Source organism: Leptopilina boulardi, unplaced genomic scaffold, assembly GCF_019393585.1.
Source record: "Leptopilina boulardi isolate dan_hultmark-lab unplaced genomic scaffold, ZJU_Lbou_2.1 LbouV2_214, whole genome shotgun sequence".
In the NCBI taxonomy this organism is placed as follows: domain Eukaryota; kingdom Metazoa; phylum Arthropoda; class Insecta; order Hymenoptera; family Figitidae; genus Leptopilina; species Leptopilina boulardi.
The window spans coordinates 2,885,623-2,910,021 of NW_026137768.1; the positions used below are offsets into that span (position 1 = coordinate 2,885,623).

General features: G+C 33.5%; 1 protein-coding gene across 6 annotated transcripts in view; it reads left to right on the top strand.

The window, feature by feature from the left end:
* The window catches only part of LOC127279034 (protein tiptop), a 219,982-nt gene that overhangs the window by 185,327 nt on the left and 10,256 nt on the right, over nucleotides 1-24,399 (top strand). For 5 of the 6 annotated variants that reach the window (XM_051301119.1, XM_051301118.1, XM_051301120.1 and 2 more), the window contains one exon: nucleotides 21,175-21,418. In XM_051301119.1, the coding sequence (XP_051157076.1) occupies nucleotides 21,175-21,418 (244 nt within the window). Of the gene's footprint in view, nucleotides 1-21,174; nucleotides 21,419-23,666; nucleotides 23,783-24,399 lie in introns of those variants that run through there. The other variant, XM_051301125.1, reaches the window with a different exon arrangement.

Genomic DNA, 24,399 nt, shown 5'->3' on the forward strand with positions numbered 1-24,399 from the left:
CACTTTACAATACAGTCGGTCTTAATCAATGCATTTCAGTTCAGATTTCATCAGTCATTGGATTTCTTTTGATCCTCATTGAAAGCTAAGTTGGAAGCAATTCAAGAGGAATCCAAGTGTTCGTCAAATTAGGGTAGGGGAGTTCAATATAGCTTCAGTAGTTTAAAAATTGAATAAATTTTTGGGAAATTGAGTTAGAAAAATTTAAATTACTAAAAATATAGCAGATTAGCGAGAGAGGCTAATTTTTTAAAAAAAGTATATTATTTCCGCACAACAAAATCCTTGGAGCGATCAAGCAATCCTAATGACAGCCTCGATTTTATGATCCCAGACAAAATTCTGCGAAAGAGCCTTAAGGTTATTCATTATAATGAAGCCTCTGAATTTTAGATCTAATGTATTTTTTTGGGGGAAATTATATAGTGATAAAGCAATTATGATCACTATAATACAAAAAGAATTGTATTTTTCGACTTAAAAAAAAAATTATATGTGAAAAAAGCGAACATGGAGTTTAAGAATTGAAATACAGAGAGGGGTTCGACAGTTAAGGTTAGGTTGGTTGACCCGGTTGACAATCGATTGACGGCTGTCGACGAACTTCCCTTCCTTGTTCTCTCTTCCGTTTCTTTTCTCCTGCATCCCTCCCCTCGCCTCCTCTGTCTTTTGGAACCTTCTCTTCCCGCGCTCAGGGTTGTCGAAAAGTACTCTCTAATTAACGTTTCGCACCAACTACAAAGCAAATTCTGTTCGTTACAAGCTTCTTTTATCGCTCATAAAGGACCGGTAAAGTCTACGAATGGACTTTTTATTTCTTTCTACAATACGCGCGCTATAAAGTCGACTAGCGTAACATTACAAGATCTTTAATAAAATGAGGACATTGATAGTCTTTTTATGTTTTAATGACTTTTTTTTAATGGAATGTGAATTGTTGTTCTATATATAAACCTATTGTAATAAAATGATAATTTGCTGAAAGAATATAAGAAAAAAAATGATATTACTTTGTGATTCGTCACGAGTTGTAATTTGAATTACGCGGTTTGTGAGTCTGGGATGTGGCGCCACCTAGTGGGATAGGTAACAAAAAAGTAGCAGACGACAGAAACACAGATATTTTTTCCAAATACAACCGGTGCTGCAAAATTTTTTCCGTGTATAGTTTTGTTGAGTCATTTTTGGTTTGTCAATTCCATTTGAAAAATTGACTGGCGTCTAACAATAAATTTGAAGTGTTACTTTTACTTACTAAGTCTTGCTCAGGGGGTCAATTACGTAAATTTTTCCGGATTCCACTTTCAAAATTCCGTATTTCAGATTCCACATTCCACTTTACGTAAATTTTTCCGGATCCCACTTTCAAAATTCCGTATTTCAGATTCCATATTCCACTTTCAAAATTCCGGATTCCACATTCTGAAAGTGAAATCTGGAATACGGAATGTGGAAAATGGAATCCGCAATGTAGGATCCGGAATACGGAATTTTGAAAGTGGCATCCAAAATGTGGAATGGAAAATACGTACGGAATGTGAATAGTGGGATCCGGAATGTGGAAATCGCAATATGGAATCCGAAATGTGGAATCAGGAACACGGAATGTTAAAAGAGGATCTGGAATTCGGAATGTTAAAAGTGGGATCCGGAATTTGAAATGTGGGATCCGGAAGAAGTTATGTAATTGACCCTCAGTAAAATTTTGCTTTCCAAGTTTATGTATATTTTCGTATCTATTGCATTTCTTTAATACTTGCTCTGGTGTGAGTCCGGATCACCACAGTTACAATTATGTTCATCTTCCGTTATAATTTTGAATCTGCTTTTGAAAGTCTTAAAGTTGCAATGCCCAGTCATGAATTGCTTTGTCCAGCGACTAGGTCCTATCCAACTGCTCTTCATCCTGAAAATACTTATAAGTTTCTCTCCCTTTTTCGGAAGTGTTCCAGCACTCCTGCCACTCTCCCAGAGGGGAAAAGTACACATGTTTTCTAGAAGATCTTTTTGATTTTGTTTCGTCATCAGTTAAGTCGCCAAACCGAAAACTATTTCCTCGAAAAGCGAAAATTCTGCTATATTGTAATTGCACGATTGTCTGTCTATTAACCAAAATAATCAAATGTATTGAACCATATTAACTCTCTGGGGAGTGTATGTTCTAGGAAAGTTTCAAAAAGTTGACGTTTGCAATTGCACCGATTGACACATGAGGACATTGACAGAAAATGACATGAGTCACGATATGTCATTCAATCTGAAAATGACATCCCGTCACGGTTGAGAGAGTTTCGCAAAGCGAGCAAACTTGGAAGCTAGAGGTAACCGGAGTGTACGACGACTCGGGTCCAGATCTAGATATGTTCGTCACGTCTCTGGTTTGTTCACTTTCTGAGAAGATGGTACGAAGGAGAAAGAGGCTGACAACAGATATATATATATATAATGAAGGAAGAGAGAAAGAGAAGGGCATACGAGTGGATGTGACGTTGACGGGTGTTTGTCACTGTCCTCGGCAAATAATATCCAGCTCTTCTTCGTTGGCTATATAGTTGTAGCCGTTCTCTGACACCCTCGTCTACTCGGTTCGAGATGAAAATGGTGGAAAGCCGAGACGTGTAGGTGTGACGACCACCTAACGCGCAAAAGGATCGTCCTTCCATCTACCATAATGTACCATCAGTCTTGGTTCATATACGAACCTGCCAACGTAAATAGATTAACTGGACGTTCAGTGGACATTAATCCTGTGGCTCAAGTTTCCGCACGAGCTGATCAATGCGCACAATATTCCCGACCTGTTTGTATGTGAACTAAGTCGGTTATTAAGTTTCATGAGATTCATTAAATTGTCGTCTTCGTTTCGGATTTCCGGCTAAATTACGACATTTATATTTTTCAATAGAATTATTAAAAGATACAGTATTTTTACTTCACAAGGTATAACCATGGAAAATTTTTGGTGATATATTAGTAAGGAAATATTAATTATTAATCAAAAATGTTGAATGAAGAACTAGTGCAGCTTCTCCGATATCGAAAAATAAAATTTTAATATTCACTCCAATTAGGAGTTGTGTAAGGTTTAAGAATTTTTTATTCTATTAGTATAGATTTAATAATTGCCCTTGCATGTTTCATGTGCGAAAAGTCCTTGACCACTAAACTATGAGTTGCGCGATCAGCGAAATTCAATTCCCTTCTTCTTCAAATCTCCCATCTCGTTCGGGTCATTTGAAGCACTATTCCCAAATCCTCACAATGATCTGAATTCGATTAAGCAATTTATTTCGATACTAGATGATTCATAGAGTTGATATATTCGAGAAAAACAAGCATCACTGAAATGTCACGCAGAGTGTAATAAAACACTGAGTGAGGTTGTAAATCAATATCTGGGTGTGACGATTGTAATTGATGGTAACGAACTGTCGATGTTAATGCCGTTATGATAACCGTGAGGCAGGGGAAAAGTTAACTTTAATTATTACCTATATCTTTTTGATTCTATTTTAATCGATGATAACATATCGATTTCTTTTTTTTTACCATTTCTCTTGACTTGAGAATTAAAATACAAAATAAAAGTTAAATATTAACGAAATGTTGTTAAATAGCAAATATTTTCCGCCAAAGAATCAATTCAATGTTTTTGACATTGAGCATAGGTTTTAGTTACGTTTTTCGACAACCGAATCGAATTCCATATCGATATATAAAAACCGATAGCGATAGATTTCTTAAAGTCTGTGGTTAAATCATGGCACGAAGAACGTGAAATGTAACAGTCGTTCTTTGTCGCGAGAGTGGGAAGAGGAGAAGAGGGGTATATGTTTGTAGCATACTGCGTGGTAGGGAGTTTGGGTCACGGATAGAACGTAAGGGGGGAGACGTAGGTAGTCATTATGTGGAGGGAGGTGACGTCACTGACGGTGACGGATGGCTACGCGTCAGGCAACTATAAACCCCATGGTACCCAATAAATTATTGCAACTATAAATTACTTCTGTGCTCACGATATAATGCCACGGCTACTGCTATACGGTACAGGGTGTGAGTACGAGGACGCTCGCCTCTTTGAGTATAGAAGGTACGTGTATACGCACACAAATCCGTTACGACGACGATGGTCGCACACTGCCAATGCCGTTGGTGATGTCGAGGGTGATCTGCCCAAACAAAGGTTCGTCGAGGATCTCACATTCTTATGATTTCTTAAATCATAATTACACAACTTTTAGATTTTTACGTACAATTATAAATGTTACTAATTTTTTAAATACCAACAGGAGGTCAATTATGTAAATCCATTTCCATTTCCACTCACACTTCCATATCCTTTTCCAATTTTCATTCACACTTTCATTTCCTCTTCAACTTTTTCTAATTTCCACTTCTATTTCCACTTTTTGGAATTTCCCCTTTTTCTTTCGCGTTTTTTAATTTTAATTCAGGTTGAATAATTAATTTTAGTTAATGAAGTTGATGAAATTGGAAAAGTAGAAGTGGAAATGACAGTAGGAGTAGAAATTAAAAAAAAAGGAAGTGGGAATAGAAATTAAAAAAGCGGAAATGGAAGTGGGAGTAGAAATTGGAAGAAGTTCAAATGAAAATAGAAATGGGAATGGAAATTGGAAAAGTGGAAGTGGAAATGATAGTAAGAGTAGAAATTAGAAATAGCGGAAGTGGAAATTGGAATAAAGTGGAAGTGGGAAAATAACGTGGAAATTAGGAAAAGTGGAAGTGGGAATGGAAATTGGAAAAAGTGTAATTGGAAAAAGTGTAAATGGAAATGGATTTACATAATTGACTCCCAGGGGAATTAAAAAATAGTTTTTATGATTTTTAATCTTTGTTTAGTTAGAAATGGGATGCTGATGTCCTGTTGCATTCAAGTAGATTAGAGAACGTTACTCGTTCTTTCATTCGTTACATTTGTTTCGCGGACACTTTTATTTCCATTGCCGCAAAATAAATGGACGACGAAAGTGAAACCACAATTTATGTGGTGGCCATTTCGTTCAAGTTTTAAAAACTGGTGATACCGGGCATTGAACGATAAAATTTAAAAAAAAAGTTTTTCGCAAATTTGAAAAACTTGAAAACCTTTTTCTTTAAATTCCAACTGTGATTTGAACAAGAATGCAAAGCTGTGGTAAAAATGACTTCGTTAGGGGACTCGTGTCTCTCTCTCGAAATCGGAATTTTTTCTTCAAAGTATTCATATTTTTCAGTATTCAAATCAAGTAGTTCAATAAAATACTCACTTAACTACATTATTTGAATAAAGTTATACAGAAGAGAACCTGGATATCTTAAGTCCAAGTACTTATTTCATTCATCAAATGTTTTCAAGTAAATATATTTTTTGAATTTAAAATTCATTTTTTTTTCGTTTCGTTTTACTATTTCTTTATTGTTTGTTGATGTCATGAAATAAATTGGACAAATACAATTCCATTTATATCTGGAATAGCCTAACCATCACAAAGTGTCAACAGATGATGAGTTGGTTAAGCTGTCCAATAATATACTGACAAAAGCAGATTCATTGCTGAAAGTCAGTAGTCATCATGAAATCAACAGTGATACAGTATTATGTCATCTATGTTTTGTAGCATGTTCTTTGAAATCGATACTATATTCCTCTAATCCTTAATAAAATCATAATACGTTTTTGATTCATTTTATGATTGTTGTTATTTTTAACATTAGGAAAAAAAATTATTTAACTCATTTATGGTGTATCTCTATGTATTTAACGCGTCAGAGTTGAATAACGAAGAACGTTGAAAGGGTGTGTCCAACGAGCGCGTAATTATATTCGTGCATTAGGAGCAAATTAATTGCATCCTATGTCGAGGTAATATAATTGCTGGTGTCGCCACAAACCGTTCGTTACAGCAGGTTTTGCGAGAACTTATTATTATTATTATTTTGATTACTATTATTATATCAATTTTTACTCTACAAATGGTTCAATTTCATCTCTTCAAATATTTTGAATACAAAATTACTTTTTGGTACATATTTTTAAACATAAATTCCCTTTTATTTATTTTTTACAATCACTGTACCTATAAAACAACTAATAATTTTTGAAATCGTGTAATCAGATTGGTCTTAGATAACCAAATAATTTAGAGGCGCATAAATTGTAATAAGTTTCGGATACTTTGGGAACAGCCGATGGAAAAAGGGAGATAATACATAATGTTTTTTGTTTCCAGAAACATGGATTGTAGAAAATCGACCGAAAATTGTATATTTTAAAGCTATATTTGAAATTGAAGAGTTTCGTCCACCCCCTTATTTCTTATCTCAAAGTGCTCACACCATCCGAACATTCTGATTATAAAAAAAAGGAGGAAAAAAATGAGCTATAAATCGTCCAACCAATGTTGTGCGGGGTATAGCAAACACCATTATTCCTTATCGAATGTTTTTCGACAGTCAAGGAATCGTATATTTCATGCCTCATTGTTTCGACTTAATCCTATTAAATAAACGTAAATCAATTTTCGAATTTTCTAAATTTGAGAAATGGTCAAATTCAACAAAAAAAAAAGCATAATTAATATTAATGATTATACGAAGATCAAAAATTATTCTTGTTCACCCTAAGAAATTTTGTTAATGAACTTGAGTGGAGTATGCATAAGATGAGAACCTCTGGATAACATAATCCCAATACGTAATAAATATTGGTTGGCAGTATTGGTGCGCGTCTGTCTCTTATCCCAGTTCGATGCGATGGATCGAAGGGGAATGGAGGGTAGGAGAGGGGTTGATGGTTTCGCGAGGGGAAAGTAAGGTGAAGGGAGGATATTATGGGCGAGCGAGTGAGTTATACGCCTTGTCGCATGTGTGTCTCATAAATCTGTTCCAACCTCGGGTCTCAGCCCTCTCTTACGACTTTGCTGGAACCTCGCTTCGAGCAACTGTACGGACTGACTGACTGACTGTCACCTTCCTCTTTTCCTATCCTTCATCGCTCTCCGTTTCATCTTCGTTTCTTCCTTTCCATCTCTTTACTCTTCTTATACCTCTTCAACTCTAGTCTCTCGCGCGCAAACAGATCTTATCAGATTGACACGTTGTTCCATCGCGCGAATTCATCCGCCTTTCATTACAATGTGCTGTCTGCACCTAAAGGTTGTCGATCTGATACTGGCGAGGTTAAATGATAAATTCTAAATTTTATTGAATGGGTTAGAATATGTACAATTTCTAGTGATACAGGTTCCACAAGTACAGTATTTAATGTTGTCGAATAGGTACAATCTGTTAGGGTACAGGTTCTATAAGTACTAATGGTTTTGTTCCCTTGATACAATCTGCAATAGGATTTGCATTTCAGAAATAGTACCGAAGGTGTAGCCTTTAATGGTATAGGTTCTAAATTTACAATCTGTTATGGTACATGCATTCTGATAGTACAATTTGTTATGGTGGTTCTAAAATTAGAATCTATTATGGTATAGGTTCTAAAATTACAATCTATTATAGTACAGGTTCCAAAAGTACAATCTGTTATGGTACAGTAGGTTTTACAAATATAATCTGTAATGGTTTGATTCCATTAATACAATCTGCAATAAGATTTTCATTATAGAAACATTATTATATTGTAGATGCAGCCTTTAATAGTATAGGTTCTAAAAGTACAATCTGTTATGGTACAGGTTCCAAAAGTACAATCTGTTTTGATTCAGGTTCTATAAGTACAATGTGTAATGGTTTTGTTCCATTGATACAATCTGCAATAGGATTTGCATTACAGAAACTTTACTGTATACCGCAAATGCAGCTTTTATTAGTATAGATTCTAAAATTACAATCTGCAATGGTACAGGTTCTAAAATTACAATCTGTAATGGTACGGGCTCTAAAATTACAATTTGTAATGGTACAGCTTCTAAAATTACAATCTGTGGTGGTACTGGTACTAAAAGTACAATATGTTAACAGGTTCTAAAAGTAAAATTTTTATCTGTTACGGTTTTGTTCCAACAATCCAATCAGCAATTATTACAAAGTATTACAAATATAATTATTTCAAAATAGAACAAATACTTTTCGGGTGTTTTTTTATAAGTATTTTCTGACATCCTCTTGAGAAAGTTATATTTAGCTAATTATAAGCGTTTGTATCTCAACATTAATTAAAGTATCTCTTTTCTATTTTTTTAAAATGCAATAAAAATTCCCTTCCGCTAATTGTGTCAATCCTGGAACCGCGTGATTATTAAGGTAACTCTCAGTATAACTCACAGTGGTGTGAACTACAGAATGGTTATTTTTAGACAGCAGTCCACTGTGGGAGTGGATCTACTCGGCGAACACTAAACTATACTAGAGAGCCTCTCTCTCTCAAGAGTTTGTACAGTGTTGCTGCACACTGGAAAGTGCTTCTCCAGAAGCGGTTTACATATACAAAGAAATGAAATGATATTCAAATAATGATCTGGCCACGTTGAATAGTTTTCAATAAAAATTGTTTACAAAACTTGATATTAAATAATATAAACGTTTTATTGATATACTTACTTAACTTTATTTCCGTCTTTTATTAGATTTAATAATAATTAATTATATAATTATTCCGTTTTATTCGATAATCTTAATATTAATATTCCGCATATTTTTCCAATTTAAAACTATTAGTGATAGTTCACAAATTTACTACCTACTATTTCTGAGATATCTAACATCTGACCCCATTTTTAAGATCATGTCACTTCATTTTAGAATCATTCGATATTCGGATCATTTTACAGAATAATTTACAAGATTTGTAATTATTATCATTTTTATTTTCGTAGTATAATTTTGAAATTTCAAAATGTTAAATTATTGGTTCATTAATTTCTTAATGCAAAATGAATTGATTTTATAATTTTGTATTGACCCATTTTGGAATGGGTGAACATGTTTCACACATATATAGTGTGAATACACAGTAAATCTTAAATGTCTTGAAGACAAAAGCACAAGGCTGTTTTTCGCGTATAAAGGATTATAGAAGAAAGTGAGGAGATAGAGAAACAGTTATTAGTGCTTTTGGTTAGACAGAGAGTGATGGGTGGTTTCTCTAGGACAAGGGGAGGATGCGGGTAATCAAAGGGGAAGACCGCAAGGTGCACCTGTCTTTCTGTACATCAACCGTCCGTCATCCGGACGACAAGACGGCTCATGTTCTTCCTCTCTCTTCATCCACTCGGTTTTCTTCACTCTGCCCCTCGAACTCTGTTACACTCTCGCAGCAATATACACATGTATCCCACGAGGCATCACGCTTATTTATGCTGACACAATATTTATTAGAACGGATCGGTGCGTCGGCTCATTCGCACGGCTCGCCATCCTATTTCGGGCAGCGACGAAGAAAACGGATCCGCAGCATCTCCGTTTTTCGTTTTCACTCTCGCTGAGATGTTTTCCCTCTCTTCTTTCTTTCCTGCATTTTTATTTGCGATTTAATACTCACTTGCGGAATTAAGTATTGTAGGGAATATAGTGTAGATAGTCTTTCATCTGCTTGAGGAGATGAAGTGGGAGTTATGACTAATCGATAAAGGCATTGTTGTAAATTTTTTCTTATTTGTAAATTAAAGCCACGCTTGGAAACCTTGGTGAGAGTTTTTCGAGATGAGAAAACCAAATTATAAAACAATGTGCGAAATTGTGCAACGACTCTACTTTGACGGATCCCAAACTATGAATGTGCAACGAATTTGTCGCACATTAATTGTAAGTGGAAATAATGTGGAAAATGAATGAAAATTGAATTGAATTAAGTAAATGAACTACTCAGTTATTTGTATTTGCATTTTTTTGTTAAATTAAATTATAATTATGAAATTATCTTTCTTTTTAATTATTAATAATTTAATTTTTGAAAGTTAATTTAATACAAAAATAAATCATTGTATAGTTCATTCATTCAATTAAACAATAAATTTCATTCATTTTCAACATTATTTCCACTAACTATGAATATGCGACGACCCCCCTTTGACGGATTCCAAACAATGAATGTGCGATGAATTCGTTACACATTCACAGTTTTTGATCCGTCACGGAAAATAAATTCTAATGTGTATAATCCAACAAATAGGTGAGACACTCCTAGGTAACTAGAGTGTTAAATTTTTCAAAATATATCAAAATAAAAATGTTTAACTTTACCATCGATAGTACATCAAAAATTATTTTTCGTTAGTTAAGAGAACACTCCTTGGAGAGATTTTTTTTATTGATTGTCGGTAATGTAGATTTCACATTTAACCGAGACATAACCTCAATTTTTCTCCAAGGTATTCTTTGTTATGTAAATGGTACAAATGAATACTAATTAATAATAGTTAAGTAGAAATTACAGAATCGAAAAAATATACGTATTTTGATAAACGAGAATCTTGATTAGAATCGATAAAAGTTTTTTACTTCTATATAATGTTCTAGATTTTTTTTTATATTGCACTTGAAGGTTTTTCAATAAATTGGAATTTGACGATGAAGCGATTGGAATCGAATCCAATTTATGTGTGCGACAAGGAACGTCTTTCTAGATTAAACGAAACCGAGAGTTCTCAACTCGGACACAATTCTTTTCCTTCTTCAATTTGCTATATAGGTATAAGTGACATCAGCGTCGTCTCAAGACGCAAGGTCTAAACTGGACACGAGTGGAAGAGAAGTCGAGAAAGTGCGGATGTCAACGCGAACGAGAAAGCTAGAGTTTCTGATATAGAAAAAGAGCGTAGATGACAGGGAGGACGCCTTCATCAAGATATCCGTCAGTGTTTCATTTTTATTTCTCTCTTTTTTTCATTTCAACTCTCACTCTTTTCTTCTGTTTTTCCTTATTTGTTACTTTTGTCAGTAGAGTCTCTCATTTCTTGTTCTTTCTCAATCTTTTGGACACCCAACACCCGGGACGTCTCTCTCTCTCTCTCTTTCTCTCTCGTACACTTTCTGTCTTCCGACATGTCGTTTCTGTTACCGACTGCCGGTAACCGTGACTATAATAATTGTTCGCGAAGTAACGTCTCTTGTGTCGAGAAAAGAGACAGTGACGGAAGAATGGAGAAACTGACGGAAGGGGAGTGAAGGAGACAGAGAGAGAGAAACCATAGTGTGCTATTTACGGGACACCAACAAATACGAAGCAGCTGGTGTCGATCTGCTGTGTTATCGTTTGCTTGGGCTCACCGACATTTCTCAAAGGGATCGCAAAATTCTCGGCTTCTCCTTCGAATACACCCTTACCCAAAGATATAACTGTATCACTAGACATCTAATTGAATCTCTTCAACTCTCAATGAAAATTCAATTTAACTTGACACATTTTAACCCTTCAATCAGTTTCATTCAATTTACAACTATATCCGTAGAACATATATATTTGACCCCAGCAAGATTATTTTCACAACTTTTTTTTTGTTTCAAATAAAAAAAAAACTTCAAAATAATTGTGTAACAAAATTTTGTCATGTATATTTCCAAGTGCGATAATAAAATGATAAACCTCACTTTACAAGGCAAATGCATGACGTCGTCTTTGAACTTGCTGTAAATATTAGACTACAAATGATCTACGTGTGTAAACACGACAGAGTAACGGCGATGATAAAGAGGCACGTTAAGATGTTCATGTTTGCCGAAATCTTTGCGGTTCATCGTTGGACTTTCAAAATAATACAAACGCACTACACATTTCAGTTATAATGTATTTTCGGATCTGATTTATTAGCTAAGAATAAGATTTTGATTTTAGATTCGCGCTTTTTTTCAATTGTATCTTAAAATCAGTTTTTGTGGATAAATTACGGATTATTTTATTTTAACTGTTTTGTGTGTAATTTTAATAGTCGTCGTGCTATCTATTTTCATCACCATAATATTTGTAAAAATAAATGCAAAAAATTTTAATTGTGTAAGACTTGCGGATAGCAAAATATGCATGTTGCACATTCATCGCACATTCATAGTGAGTGGAAATAATGTGGAAAATTGACGAAATTTACTGTTGAATTGAATAAATGAACTATGCAATGATTAATTTTTGTATTATACATTAACTTGCACGAATTAAATTATTAATAATTGAAGGGAAAGATAACTTCATAATTGCAATTTAATTTAACACAAAAAATGCAAAAATAAATCATTGAATAGTTATTTAATTTAACAGCAATTTTTATAAATTTTCCACATTATTTCCACTTACAATGAATGTACGACAAATTTGTCGCACATTTATAGTTTGCGATACGTCATAGGGGAGTCGTCGCACAATCATAGTGAGTGGTAATAATAATAATAAATAATTTTTTATAATAATATTTGTAAAAATAAATATAAAATTTTAATTATGTAACCCTATCGGATCGCAAACTATGAATGTTGCACATTCATCGCACATTCATAGTGACTGCAAATAATGTGGAAAATTAATGTTGCATTAAATAAATGAACTATGCAATGGTTTAAAAAAATTAACTTGCAAAAATTAAATTATTAATAATTAAAGGGAAAGATAACTTCATAATTGCAAATTAATTTAAGACAAAAAATTGCATATATAAATGATTATGTAATTCATTTATTCAATTCAACGGTAATTTTAATTAATTTTCATTCATTTTCTACATTATTTCCACTCACTATGAATGTGCGACAAATTCGTTGCACATTCATAATTTGCGATTCACCAAGGTTAGGGTCATTTGGGGAAAATGTAAACAAGGGGTAAATGTAAACAGCAAATATTGCAGCTTAATTTACAGATTTAAAATTAAGTTCGACCCCAATATTTTAACCTCAGCTCACCTGCAACAGGTTCTGAGTATTGCCAATTTTTTTTTCGACAATTGTCAAAGCCATACTCCAATTTGTCGCTTAATGTTGAAAGATTGAAAATCAAAGTTTTACTGTTTCAGTATTTTGTCTCGCATTTGAATAAAAATGAACTAAAAATTCAAACTAAAATTTCTAATTATTCCTTATGAACCCCTTAACAAAAGCTGACTTTGATTTTTTAATTTCGTCAATTCAGTTAATAGATAATTAAGTGTTTACATTTACCCCGAGAATTCGAAAACTCGGGGTAAATGTAAACAGAATTTCTGCTGCATTTTAAAAGAAAATAATTGAATAAATTTGCTTCTATTTCACAATTACATTATTTTGGCCCTGTAAAATTACATAAAAAACGAAATTGGATCTTCTTTTATATCTCCTTCGTGTTAGTCAGTTGCAGGTATAGACCTGCATAGTATTGCATAGTGCATTTACGTGTTTAAAATATAGGAAAGCGAGTCTTCACGATTGGTGAATAAAACTCAGGTACGTAGGAATCCTAGATTAAGAGTGAGTGATTGATTGGTTTATTGATTGATAGATTGATTGATGGATTGATTGGTTGATTGGACGATTGATTTATGGATTGGTTGATTGAGTAATTGGTGAATTGATTGGTGGATTGATTGGTTGATTGGATAATTGATTTATAGATTGGTTGATTGAGTGGTTGATTGGTGGATTGCTTGATTGATTGACTGATTGATTGGTGGATTGATTGGATATTTTTAGGTTCATCCGCCATATTGGATCCGCCATTTTGAAAATTTTAAATTTGTCTTTAAATTCGTATTCAGTGACCTCAAAAACCCCCGAGTAGCGAGATTCAAGCAAATTTGATCAATTTTTAACAATATTTTTATGTTTGTCCTCCATTTTGGATCCGCCATTTTGAAATTTAAAAATTCGATTTTAGAATCTTATTCAGCAACCTTAAAAACTTATTTTCACCAAGTTGAATGAAAACCTATTAAAATTTATTGAAGTTATTCAAGTTTTTACATTACTAGTTTTGTTATGGTAATGATTGCTTATTTTATATGTTGCATATCAATCAATTGGTTCAATTATTTTACATCTACCAAGAATTTTTTTTCAGTTTTTACATCCCTTTACACAGTAGTATACTTGGGATAACTTTTTTCTTAAACCTCTTTAAACTACAGGGGTGTTTACATTTACCCCGAATTTTGAGAAAATTTCAAAATCTCGGGGTAAATGTAAACAGTCAGTTTTAAGCGATTCAAAGTTGATCAATATTTTTTTGTACCTCATAAAATGTTTCTAGGAAAGTGAAGTAACAAGTTCATGCAGTAGAAAACCGGAAGTATTGCTTTTTAAAAAAAAAAACTTACGTTATTGTCGAAACTAAGCAAATCCGTTTACATTTACCCCAAATGACCCTACATAATTAAAATTTTTATTTTTATAAATATTATTGTGATAGAAATAGGTAGCACGACTATGAAAATTACGACAAATTGTGTTTACATACCGTGAGAGTGATTTTTAAATTGCTTTTCAAGTGTCAAAAAAAAAGAATTCGCAAAATTTTGCGTTTTTGAAGTTTGTTTCGCATCGATCATCATCGTCGCCTGTTGCACAGGCAACATACAGACTAACGTTCGGACATAAGTACATACGTCCATCCATCATCCTCTCGTCGTACCTATGCTTTCAGGCTGGTCGTATCTCTCCCTATGCTTTATGTATTAATAAAATGAGTTTGTCGGCAAACTGCGTCGTCAGTCAGTCAACCGATTCGCTTCTAGCTCTTTGTCCCCATGTCTCGCATTCTACTGAAAACATTTTGTTACAAAAAAAACGATAGATGACCAAGATTTATTAATTTAAACACTAAAAGCTACTTTATTTCATTTTTTTCCCTTTCATTTTAAGATCAGACAAAAATAATCTTTGCATAATGTTAATTTTTTTTCGTCATTCAGAAAAAATGGGAAATTTTATTTCATTATTTTTGTCCAAGAATGACAGCATGATATTTAAATTGTAGTTTTAGAAAAATATTTATTTGATAATTTTTTTTGAGACTCAATCACGAAACAGGAGAATAATATATGCATAAAAAAATAAAACTACTCCAAAAAAAGTGTATTTCAAAATAAATACTTGTTTGGATTTTAAACAAATAATTATTTAGCTCCGAAACAAATATATATTTTTTATGAATTATTAAAATAAAAATGTATTTTTTAATTATTTTTTAAATTAAAAATTTGATGAATATTTTATTAAAAAATTTATCTTAAAAAATAAAACTTAAGAAGAAGATTTGTATAAGTAGGGAAATTTTAAGTAAAGTCGAATCATTAGGGAAATAAGCTATGTGTCACTTGTAGCTACACTTGGTCTGAAACTTGTGCGACGCTATTTCTTCTTAGAGACTGGTTTAGTTTCTGTGACAGGTTCTGTCCATCACTCACTGTCTTTTCGACGTCAATTACTCACCTCCGAATTCCAACCATTTTTTTGCACCTCCATCGTATAATCAATTTACGTCTACGATTATTAGAAAAATTAATTTTACATCTAAAAATTTTGATGTTAAAAATTTGTTTAAAAAACGATAAAAAAAATCCAAGAAGAAAAAAGAAAATAAGAACAAAAAAAGCCAAATTCAGAATTAGTTGTTGGATAGAACAATTTGTTTTTATTCTTGTACCTAAATTGAATTGTTATTTTATTATCGGTTCAGATATATTAAAAATACTAAAAATCGAAAATTGATTTTAAAAACGATGTTGAATTTAAAAATTAAAATGAAATTAAGAATTTTAAAAATAATAATAAAATTGAAATAACATTAATCTTTAATTTGAAGTACTTCAAATCAACAAAAACATATTCAAGATTTCTTGAACATAACAAGATGATTGTTCTTTTGAATCAAAAAAACTGATAACATTTTTCTTTTTTCGAATGGAAGAAATAATCATTTAATGAATTTCAAAGCAATTTGAAAATATTGATAAGAAACGAAGATACCTTATGGGTCCGATGTCGAACAATTCTGATCGCTTCATTGGTTAAAATTAGATGAACGAAAGAGGAGATTCGTATGCTTGATGGATTGAGTGTTGACTTAGGATAACAGTCGCCTCATCGGTCAATCAGTCAGGTAGAATACGGTAGGTAGGTACTCCGTCTTTAGTTCTTTTCTGTCGTCTCGTTCTGTTCACTCACCCCTCTGAAAGATCGCTAAGTGACTCACGAATCTGCTTTGCTCTGACATACAACCAACGACCTCGAAATGTCAAAGAGGAAAAAATTAAAACAAAATGACAAGTAGGCACTCGCTATAATATACGAAACCCGATGATTGTGGTCCTTTTATCAACTCATGTGTATATATCAATCATTATAACTGCGACATATGATGCTTCACCTGTCATGCGGATAATTTTAGATTTTTCATCGAGAAGGTCTTTGAATAAAAGGACACCTGAAAGTCTATTTTATCATCTGTTCCCCTTTTCATTCCACATTCTCATCAAATAATTTTAGTTTTAAGTTCAAGTTTTTTTTTCGTCAACGTCACTATGGGCCATTAAATGTTGTAGATTATGTAATTCCATTCCCACTTCAAATGCACTTCCTTTTTTTATTTTCATTCCCACTTCCACTTTTTTTCTAATTTTCATTTCCACGTCCAATATTCATAATTCTCATTCCCCTTCCAGAACCACTTTTTCTAATTTTCATTTCCACTTTCCCTAATTTTCATTCCCATTTCCACTTCCACTTTTCCTAATTTTAATTTCTATTTCTATCTCCATATTCACTTCCAATATTTCTAATTTTCAGTCCCACTTGCATTTCCACTTCCACTTTTCCTAATTTTCTTTCCCGCTTCCATTTCCACTTCCACGTTTTCTAATTTCCATTCCGACTTCCACTTTTTCTAATTTTCATTCCTATTTCCACACCCTCTTTTTCTAATTTTTATCCCCACTTCCATTTCCACTATTTATTTTCATTCTCATTTCCATTGATTCTTGTTTTCATTTTTAATCCCATTTTTATTCTCATTCCCACTTCCACTAGTTAATTTCAACTCTCACTTCTATTTCAGCTTTTTATAATTTTCATTCCCACTTCTTTTAAGAAAATTAGAAAATGTGGAAGTGGAAATGGAAATGAAAATGAGGAAAATTGGAAGTGGGAATGAAAATACAAAAGTGGTAGTGGGATTCAAAAGAAAAAAGTAGATGTAGTAATGGAAGTGGAAATGAAAATTAGAAAAAGTGGAAGTGGGAATGTAAGTGGGAATAAATATTAGAAATATTGGAAGTGGAAATGGGAATGAAAATAAGAAAAAGTGAATGTGGAAATGGAAAAGAAAATAAACGTGGAAGTGGGATTGAAAAGAAAAAGGTAGAAATGGAAATGGGAGAAGCTGCACTAGTTCTTCATTCAACATTTTTGAATAATATTTGATATTTACACTTACTAATATATCACTGCTCATCCTTAGCTTTGGCAGCTAAGGATCAGCAAAATCGCTAGTACAATCAACTAATTGATTACAGCTAATGTATATTCGCTGCTACAGCTAAATCATTTTTTAAATAAGAATTGTTGTTACAGTAAAACATTTTGATATAAAGAGTTGAAGTAATTTTCTTTTGTTTTATATATTCGTTTGATCTCAGGAAGAATAAAGCTAACTGCTCCCGGAGTTTGGGGCTAGGTCTGTCTCAACGAGGATTCAAGTCCTGTCCAGGAGAAAAGGATGGTACGGGATGGGCACGGATTCATCCGTCAGTCAGTCTCTGGCAGCAAGAGAATCACAATGCGAGTCCTCTCTTCCTACGTCCTTCTGTCCGTCTATCCGTCTGACCGTCTGTCCATCCATTCGTCTCCGCCTCAACATCCTGTCACTCTTCTCATCCAGACTCCTGACAGTTCTCGCATTAGGAATTCATCTCGTCTCTCTCTCTCTCTTTCTCTGGCTTTTACTCCCTTATTCTCCGTTGATGATCACATCCTTTTGTTCTCGTTTTGTTTCTTCTGCAAGTCACACAAATTATGATACAATGTACAAAGAAACAATGCTCTCGTAAGAAAACATAGATTGTTTTTTTAAAAAACAGATTTTATTTTCTAAAATGAAAAAGTTCACCTTGGTTTTTGATAATAATAATTTTATATTGATTAAATATTTTAACGTGGTTTTATGGTTATGAATAATTTTTCTTATAAAAATAAATAATGAAAAAAGATATCCGCATAAATGTCGATCATTATCGTAAAAGAATTATTTAAGCTCAGCGACATTAAAAAATATTTGCCTTGAGTGTATATTGAGAGGAATTGCATGATTTTGGAGTTAAGATACTTTCGTTCTCGATACACGTGTATCCTGTATGTAAGTCTGTCTAAAGTAGTTCGTGCGCGCGTTTGTTCCTAAAATGAGAAAAAGTGTACAGCTCGAAGAAGAAAAAGAGAAGAAAAAGATATATGCAGCGAGTCGTTACATGCTAGAAATAAAAAAAAAAAGAAAACCGATAAGGCTAATTATTGTTGTGCACGGCGGGTGTGGGTTTAAGGAGGCACAGTCAAAGTTCCTGTACCTACATACCTACTAATATATCGTGTTCGGTCCCTACGTGCAAATCCGAGTGAGTCGAGGACAGCAGAAGCTGATATCGCGCACCAGCATCTTCTCGAGTGTCAGCACTCGATTCTTTGCCCGGTACGGTCCCTCGTGTCTTCCCCTCACGAGCAGCCAACCCCTGTTGAACCTCGTTAGCGAAACCTCGACTCTCCTCGTGCTCCGTCAATTTCGCAATTGATTCTCATCGTTTGTTTTTTAAAACCCAAAATTCATTTAATAGTTTTTACTATGAGATTACAATTGATGAAATTTCAAATATAACTTTTTGAAAAATTGTGACTATTTTCGTGATTTATAATAAGGTTGGGTCTGGCCTCGAATCCCTACGGACAATCTCTCTCTCTCTCTCTTGGACTCGATCCGTCCTTCTTGTGCGGACGTTCCTCCATTTGGTCGTCGTAGTTCTCCGTCCGGTCAGTAGACAATGGACAATGGGGACATAAATCTGCGTAATTAGTTGCCGATGCCCCCGCGGATCAATGTGCGATCTCCTTTCTCTCCCTCTTCGACTGGGAAAAAACGATCGTTTGGTTGGTCAGTTGGCAAAGGTAGGACGGTGCTCGTTGTCCCCACCCGAAGAAGTCTTGTCCGTCCTTCTGTCCCGATTTGAAGTATGTACTAGCTACCGGCGAAGGACGACACTCCCTTCCTTCCTGGAGGAGGACTTGCTGCAAGATGGCGGACACGCGTGCTCCTTCATGGAGTTCTTTTTTTGGAAAACATTTTTATTTTTCCTATTTGCATTCCCACCTCCAATCGAAACCTTGTAAATCAAGATGATGGACAAAGACCATAAATCTCCTGATTTACATGGGGTGTAATCGAATTGGAATTCGCCAAAGGGATTTATGATGAAAACTGGATTTAGTAACTTCTGATTTCTTTAAGTATATGAATTACAAAATTCGTATATTGTTACAAAGGAAACAAAATGTAGTCCAAGAACTTCTTTTCATCTTGAGCATTTTGCTATGATTAAAAGTGAAAATGGAAATGACTTGATTAAAACTCAGTGTCAATGACGGAAGAGCTCGACTTGCTTCACAATGCTTTTGCGCGTCTTCATCGAAGATGCATCCGACGGCTCTGGGTAGATGTCATCGTTGTGGCAACGGCTGATAAATGAACCGATAGCACTATTGTTATTCGCCATCTGCACATTTATATCGTTTCCATGAATTCTCATCACAGACCGCATCTGCCGTCATTTCCGCGATTCTGAAATCCCTTTCTTTCTTCTTGACTTGAGTCCAAGTGGAAATGTATACCTAAACTGTCGCAAGAGATCGATCTTTGATAACTGTGCGTCCATATCCATTTGAAAACTATGTTTTAAAAAAAATTGTGATTAAATTTTTTGATGGAAGAAATAAACTTTTCCGACAATTTACAGAATCGTTCCTGTTCTGTTATAGGATATTAATTTACTTATTGTGGGTTTTTTTTCTCTTTCTGTTGAAATTTTGTGCTAATCTAATGATTCTTTTATATTTTTAACGGGAAATGAAGCAGGAAGCGTCTTTTGAATTATGTTAATAAAAGTGGAAGCTTCTCATAATTTCCAAAACTCTATGATAGAAGTAACTCTTCCTTTGTGACATAATTTATTTATGATTTCCTCTAACGAAGCATTCATAAATTACCGTACATTTTTTCGACATTCTTTTAAACCCTCCCTCCGGCATCCACATGAATTTTTTTTAATTCCCTCACTCGTTAATTCACTGTTAATTTGAAAGTATCAAATTGAAATGAATTGATTCCAATATTAAAACATCCAAATATTGATATCAATTTGATCCAATTCGGTATCAACTTCGTGCCATTTTTCATTGAGGACTTTTAATTTATTGATGATAATGATTCAGCAAATAATTTTAATGTTCCTTTATAGCAAAGAATTCAGATTAACTCCCTTTGCTTTAATTCCAAAAGGATTTTATAGAATCCCATTGGGAGTTAAAATCTAATTCCCTTTTTTTGAGGGATTAAGGGAAATTATATCCTTGGGATGTCCCAGTAATGCTCGAAGACATCCTATATGGAAATCCGAGGGATATTCTAATTTCCCCGGATCAAATGATGTCCCTAATAAAATTTCCCGAACATCCGGGTGCTGATCATGTTAAGTGAATATAAAAAGAATTTTAATTACAATTATAAAATTTTTAAATATTTGTATCAGTACAAATCGTAATTATGCACAAATTAGCATAAATGTTTCCTGAAAGTAATATTTGTAGTAATTATAAAGAAATCTCCCCTTCCCTCCTTCATGTAACAGGTTTGTAACGAAATTACGAATCTCCTCTTTTACAAGTAATTTGTGAACTTCTAACCATTTCATTTGGCGGAATTTTAAGCTTTATTGAAACAAAAACAGTTTCTCATGGTAAACGAAATATGTATCCTCAAAAGATAATAAATTTATTAGAATAACAGAATCACATATTAAATTAATTTAACATAAAATCAGTAATGACTATTTGCACTAAATACAAGTCCCACTGATTCAAATTATTTAATTAAAAATCCAAACCAATAACTTTATTAAATTAGAGTTTATTTGAAAAGAAAGTTATATACCATAAGAATTATTATAACATGATAGCGTAATTGGAATTTAATGATACTTGAAATTAAATGTTTGTTCCTTTTTTTGGTTCTAGGGGAGGACGGCGTCGAAAGTTCGGGTCCCGGAACAGACCTACAAGGCGAGGAAGGTGACTGTGTAGATGAAGATGGACCGATTAGTCCGAACGAAAGGGTTGGCGCACCAGCGGTAAAGGAAGACGAGAATGGAGAAATCACTGATGAGGAAGATGACGAAGGAACCTGTCCCCCTACTCCACCATCTTCTATCACAGCACGATTGAACCCTGCCGCCGCAAGAGATACGGGTCCTCCAGATAGGTAAATATTGTACGACTTTATAAAAGTTACTGCTCGCTTTACCAGGTCATTGCTTAATTTAATGTTGGCTCTTGTCAGATTAACATTACGACAACAAACTCTCGCACCTCATAACAGTATATTATCTGTCTGGCGTTTATTGCTACTCTCAAACATCCTCCTGAAAAATCACTTTTCAAGATTAGGATAAGTGTGTTCTCTAAAATTTGATTAGCCTACATCCAATTATTTATTAGCTTCCATCTGATTATTTATCAGCTTGTTAACTTACACTATGTTAACAAATGAAAAAAATTTTAATTTCCTTCAATATGAATTCGATTTATGACTTTGCGTTTGTTAGGAATAATATTTAGAATTTTTTTATAGATTTTGATTTATTGCAATTGTTCAATAATTTCATTAACTTGAAAATAATTTTTATTAAATTATTTCTTGCAACATATCTTTATTTTTAATTCAATTAATTAAGCAATTATTTATTTCATTTATTGTAATTAAAAAAATTTAAACATATTAAATGTTAATATTATTTATTTAGGGTCACAAAAATTTGATTTTTTCCCTGATTCCAGATAGAATTTTTCCCTGATCTCAATAAAACTACTTGAAGGTACACAAAATCAAGAACAAATATGAATAATCATTGCTTTAATTAATAAAAGTGGACAGCAACTCAAAAATTTGTTTGAAGTTAACTTTACAATACACAAAATCACCCTCACAACAAAAGGATATCCTCAGGATATCCTAAACTAATGTAGGATATCCTGAGGATATTCTCAGAACATCCAAACCGCCGTTACGTAGGATATTTTTGGGTTATCCTGGGGATATACTGAGGATATTCTGGGATATCCTAGTGATATCGTGGGGATATTCTTGGGATAAACTTAGTATATCGTTAAAATATTCTAGAAATATCGCTAAGATCTCCCTAGGATATCATTATGATTCAAATTTTAGAACGACTCAAGGATATTCTAACCCTTAATATAATATAGACATACTGTGGATATCCTTAGGATGTCCTAAGGACATCCCTAATTATTTCAGGGATATCTTTAGGATGTCCTGAGGATATCCTTGGGACGTTCTAAGGATATCCACAGGATATCCTAATAATATCTTGGGAAATGATTAGGATATCCCTGGGACGTTCTAGGGACATCCTTAGATATCCCTAGGATATCCTAACCGCCGCTACTTTGGATATCCTTAAAGTATCCTTAGGATTTCCCTAGGATATCAAAGGGATATTTTTGGAATATCCTAGGATATCTGGTGCTGTGAGGGAAAGAACAAATATTAATAGTCATTGCTTTAATGATTAAAAGTGGATAGCAACTCAAAATTGTTTTTGAGGTTAACTTTAATACACAAAATCAGAACCAAATAGTAATCTGCAATCTGCAAAAATGAAAATATTAAAATAAACTAGTAAAAAAGGAAGCAATTTTTTATAATATTATTATCATTTGACTTACCTAGTTTCTAGAAGTTCATATAATTTAATTTCTTAACTACACATGCTTCACCGTGGTAAACTGACACGATCGACTATGATGCACCCTAGCAAGAAGTTCTCGAGGCTTGAATATCCAGCTAAAACAAGCATGCCTATCAATTCACAGTTTCTAACCTAAAAATCTTGTTTACTTAATTTAATGAATCCAATATATTACCAATTTAGAAATTTTCAGTTCATACGAATAAGTCTGAGAAGTAAATGAAATATACCATCGTTTGATTAATTATAAATAATAATAATAATAATAGTCCTTTGGGAGTGAATTGTTTCGTGACAAAATTACTCATCCCTAATTTAATTAATTCAGCCCAATGAGATGAGGGAATGTTTTTTATTCTTTTTGAAAAAGCTGACGAAAGAACGGAGGTCTTTGAAGCGTCCGACAATGGTAGATAGGTAGTGTAAAGTTTGCGTGTTGTTTGAGGCCAACAAATCGCCACGGATGGGATAAATAAGCCAGCGGTGTCAGGCGACTGTGATATCAGTGGCTGCCGCGTGGCGTCACTCAGCTAATAGAGATAGGCGCATGTTTCCAGCAGCACTCGTGTCTCTCTCTCTCCTCCCCACCCCCCCATTTAAAAGGTACATTGCGGAGCAGCACCCTCGCATCGCACACACACTCCCCTCCCCGCGAGTCCAAAAACTTCCCCTGCATGCGTGGTGGTGGCCCCTTACATCTACTGGCACGCATTCGGTCTCATTCAGTTACGAACCAGCCGTCGACAGCTCTGCTGACTGAATTCGTGTCATAAAACTCTTTAAACTACACTATTTTGGAATGTCCGCTAACTGGAATTTAACCACGTGACCGGACACATAAAATCGATTTATAGGTAAAAAAAAGTTTACTCATCTTCAAATACCTTCGATTATTGTTTAATTTTCCTGTTGAGTTATTTTTTTTCATTTATCATCTCGCGTTATTGTTCTATTATTATTTATTTTATTAATTATATTTATTTTTGTAATTAATTAATTAGCCCGAAGCGGATGGTAAACTACACTATTGAAATGTCGCAACATTAAATATTTTCTTTTTACTTTCCCGATGAGTTCTTTACTAAACCAAATTTATTACTAATTAATTCTTAACACTAATTAATTTTTTTTTAATTTTCTTGTTAAGCTTTTCTAAAATTTGAATTTGTCAGGTAAGGTAGTTTCCACTTTTACCATAACTTAGGTTCACTTCACACTTTTTATATACAATCAAAAAAGCTCAAATTTAAAAATTCAATTTCTTGAAGAATTCGAGCTAATGGGTCTTGTCACTGTTGGATCAAACTACATTTATATTGAACTTTCACTAAGTCCAAGCAAATCAACATCTCAATATTATTATATTGATTTAGATATTATTTTTATATTTTAAGAATTTGGAAAGCTTCTTATCATTTAACTACTTTTATTCATAGAAATCTTATTGTTATTCTATTAATTATTATTTTAA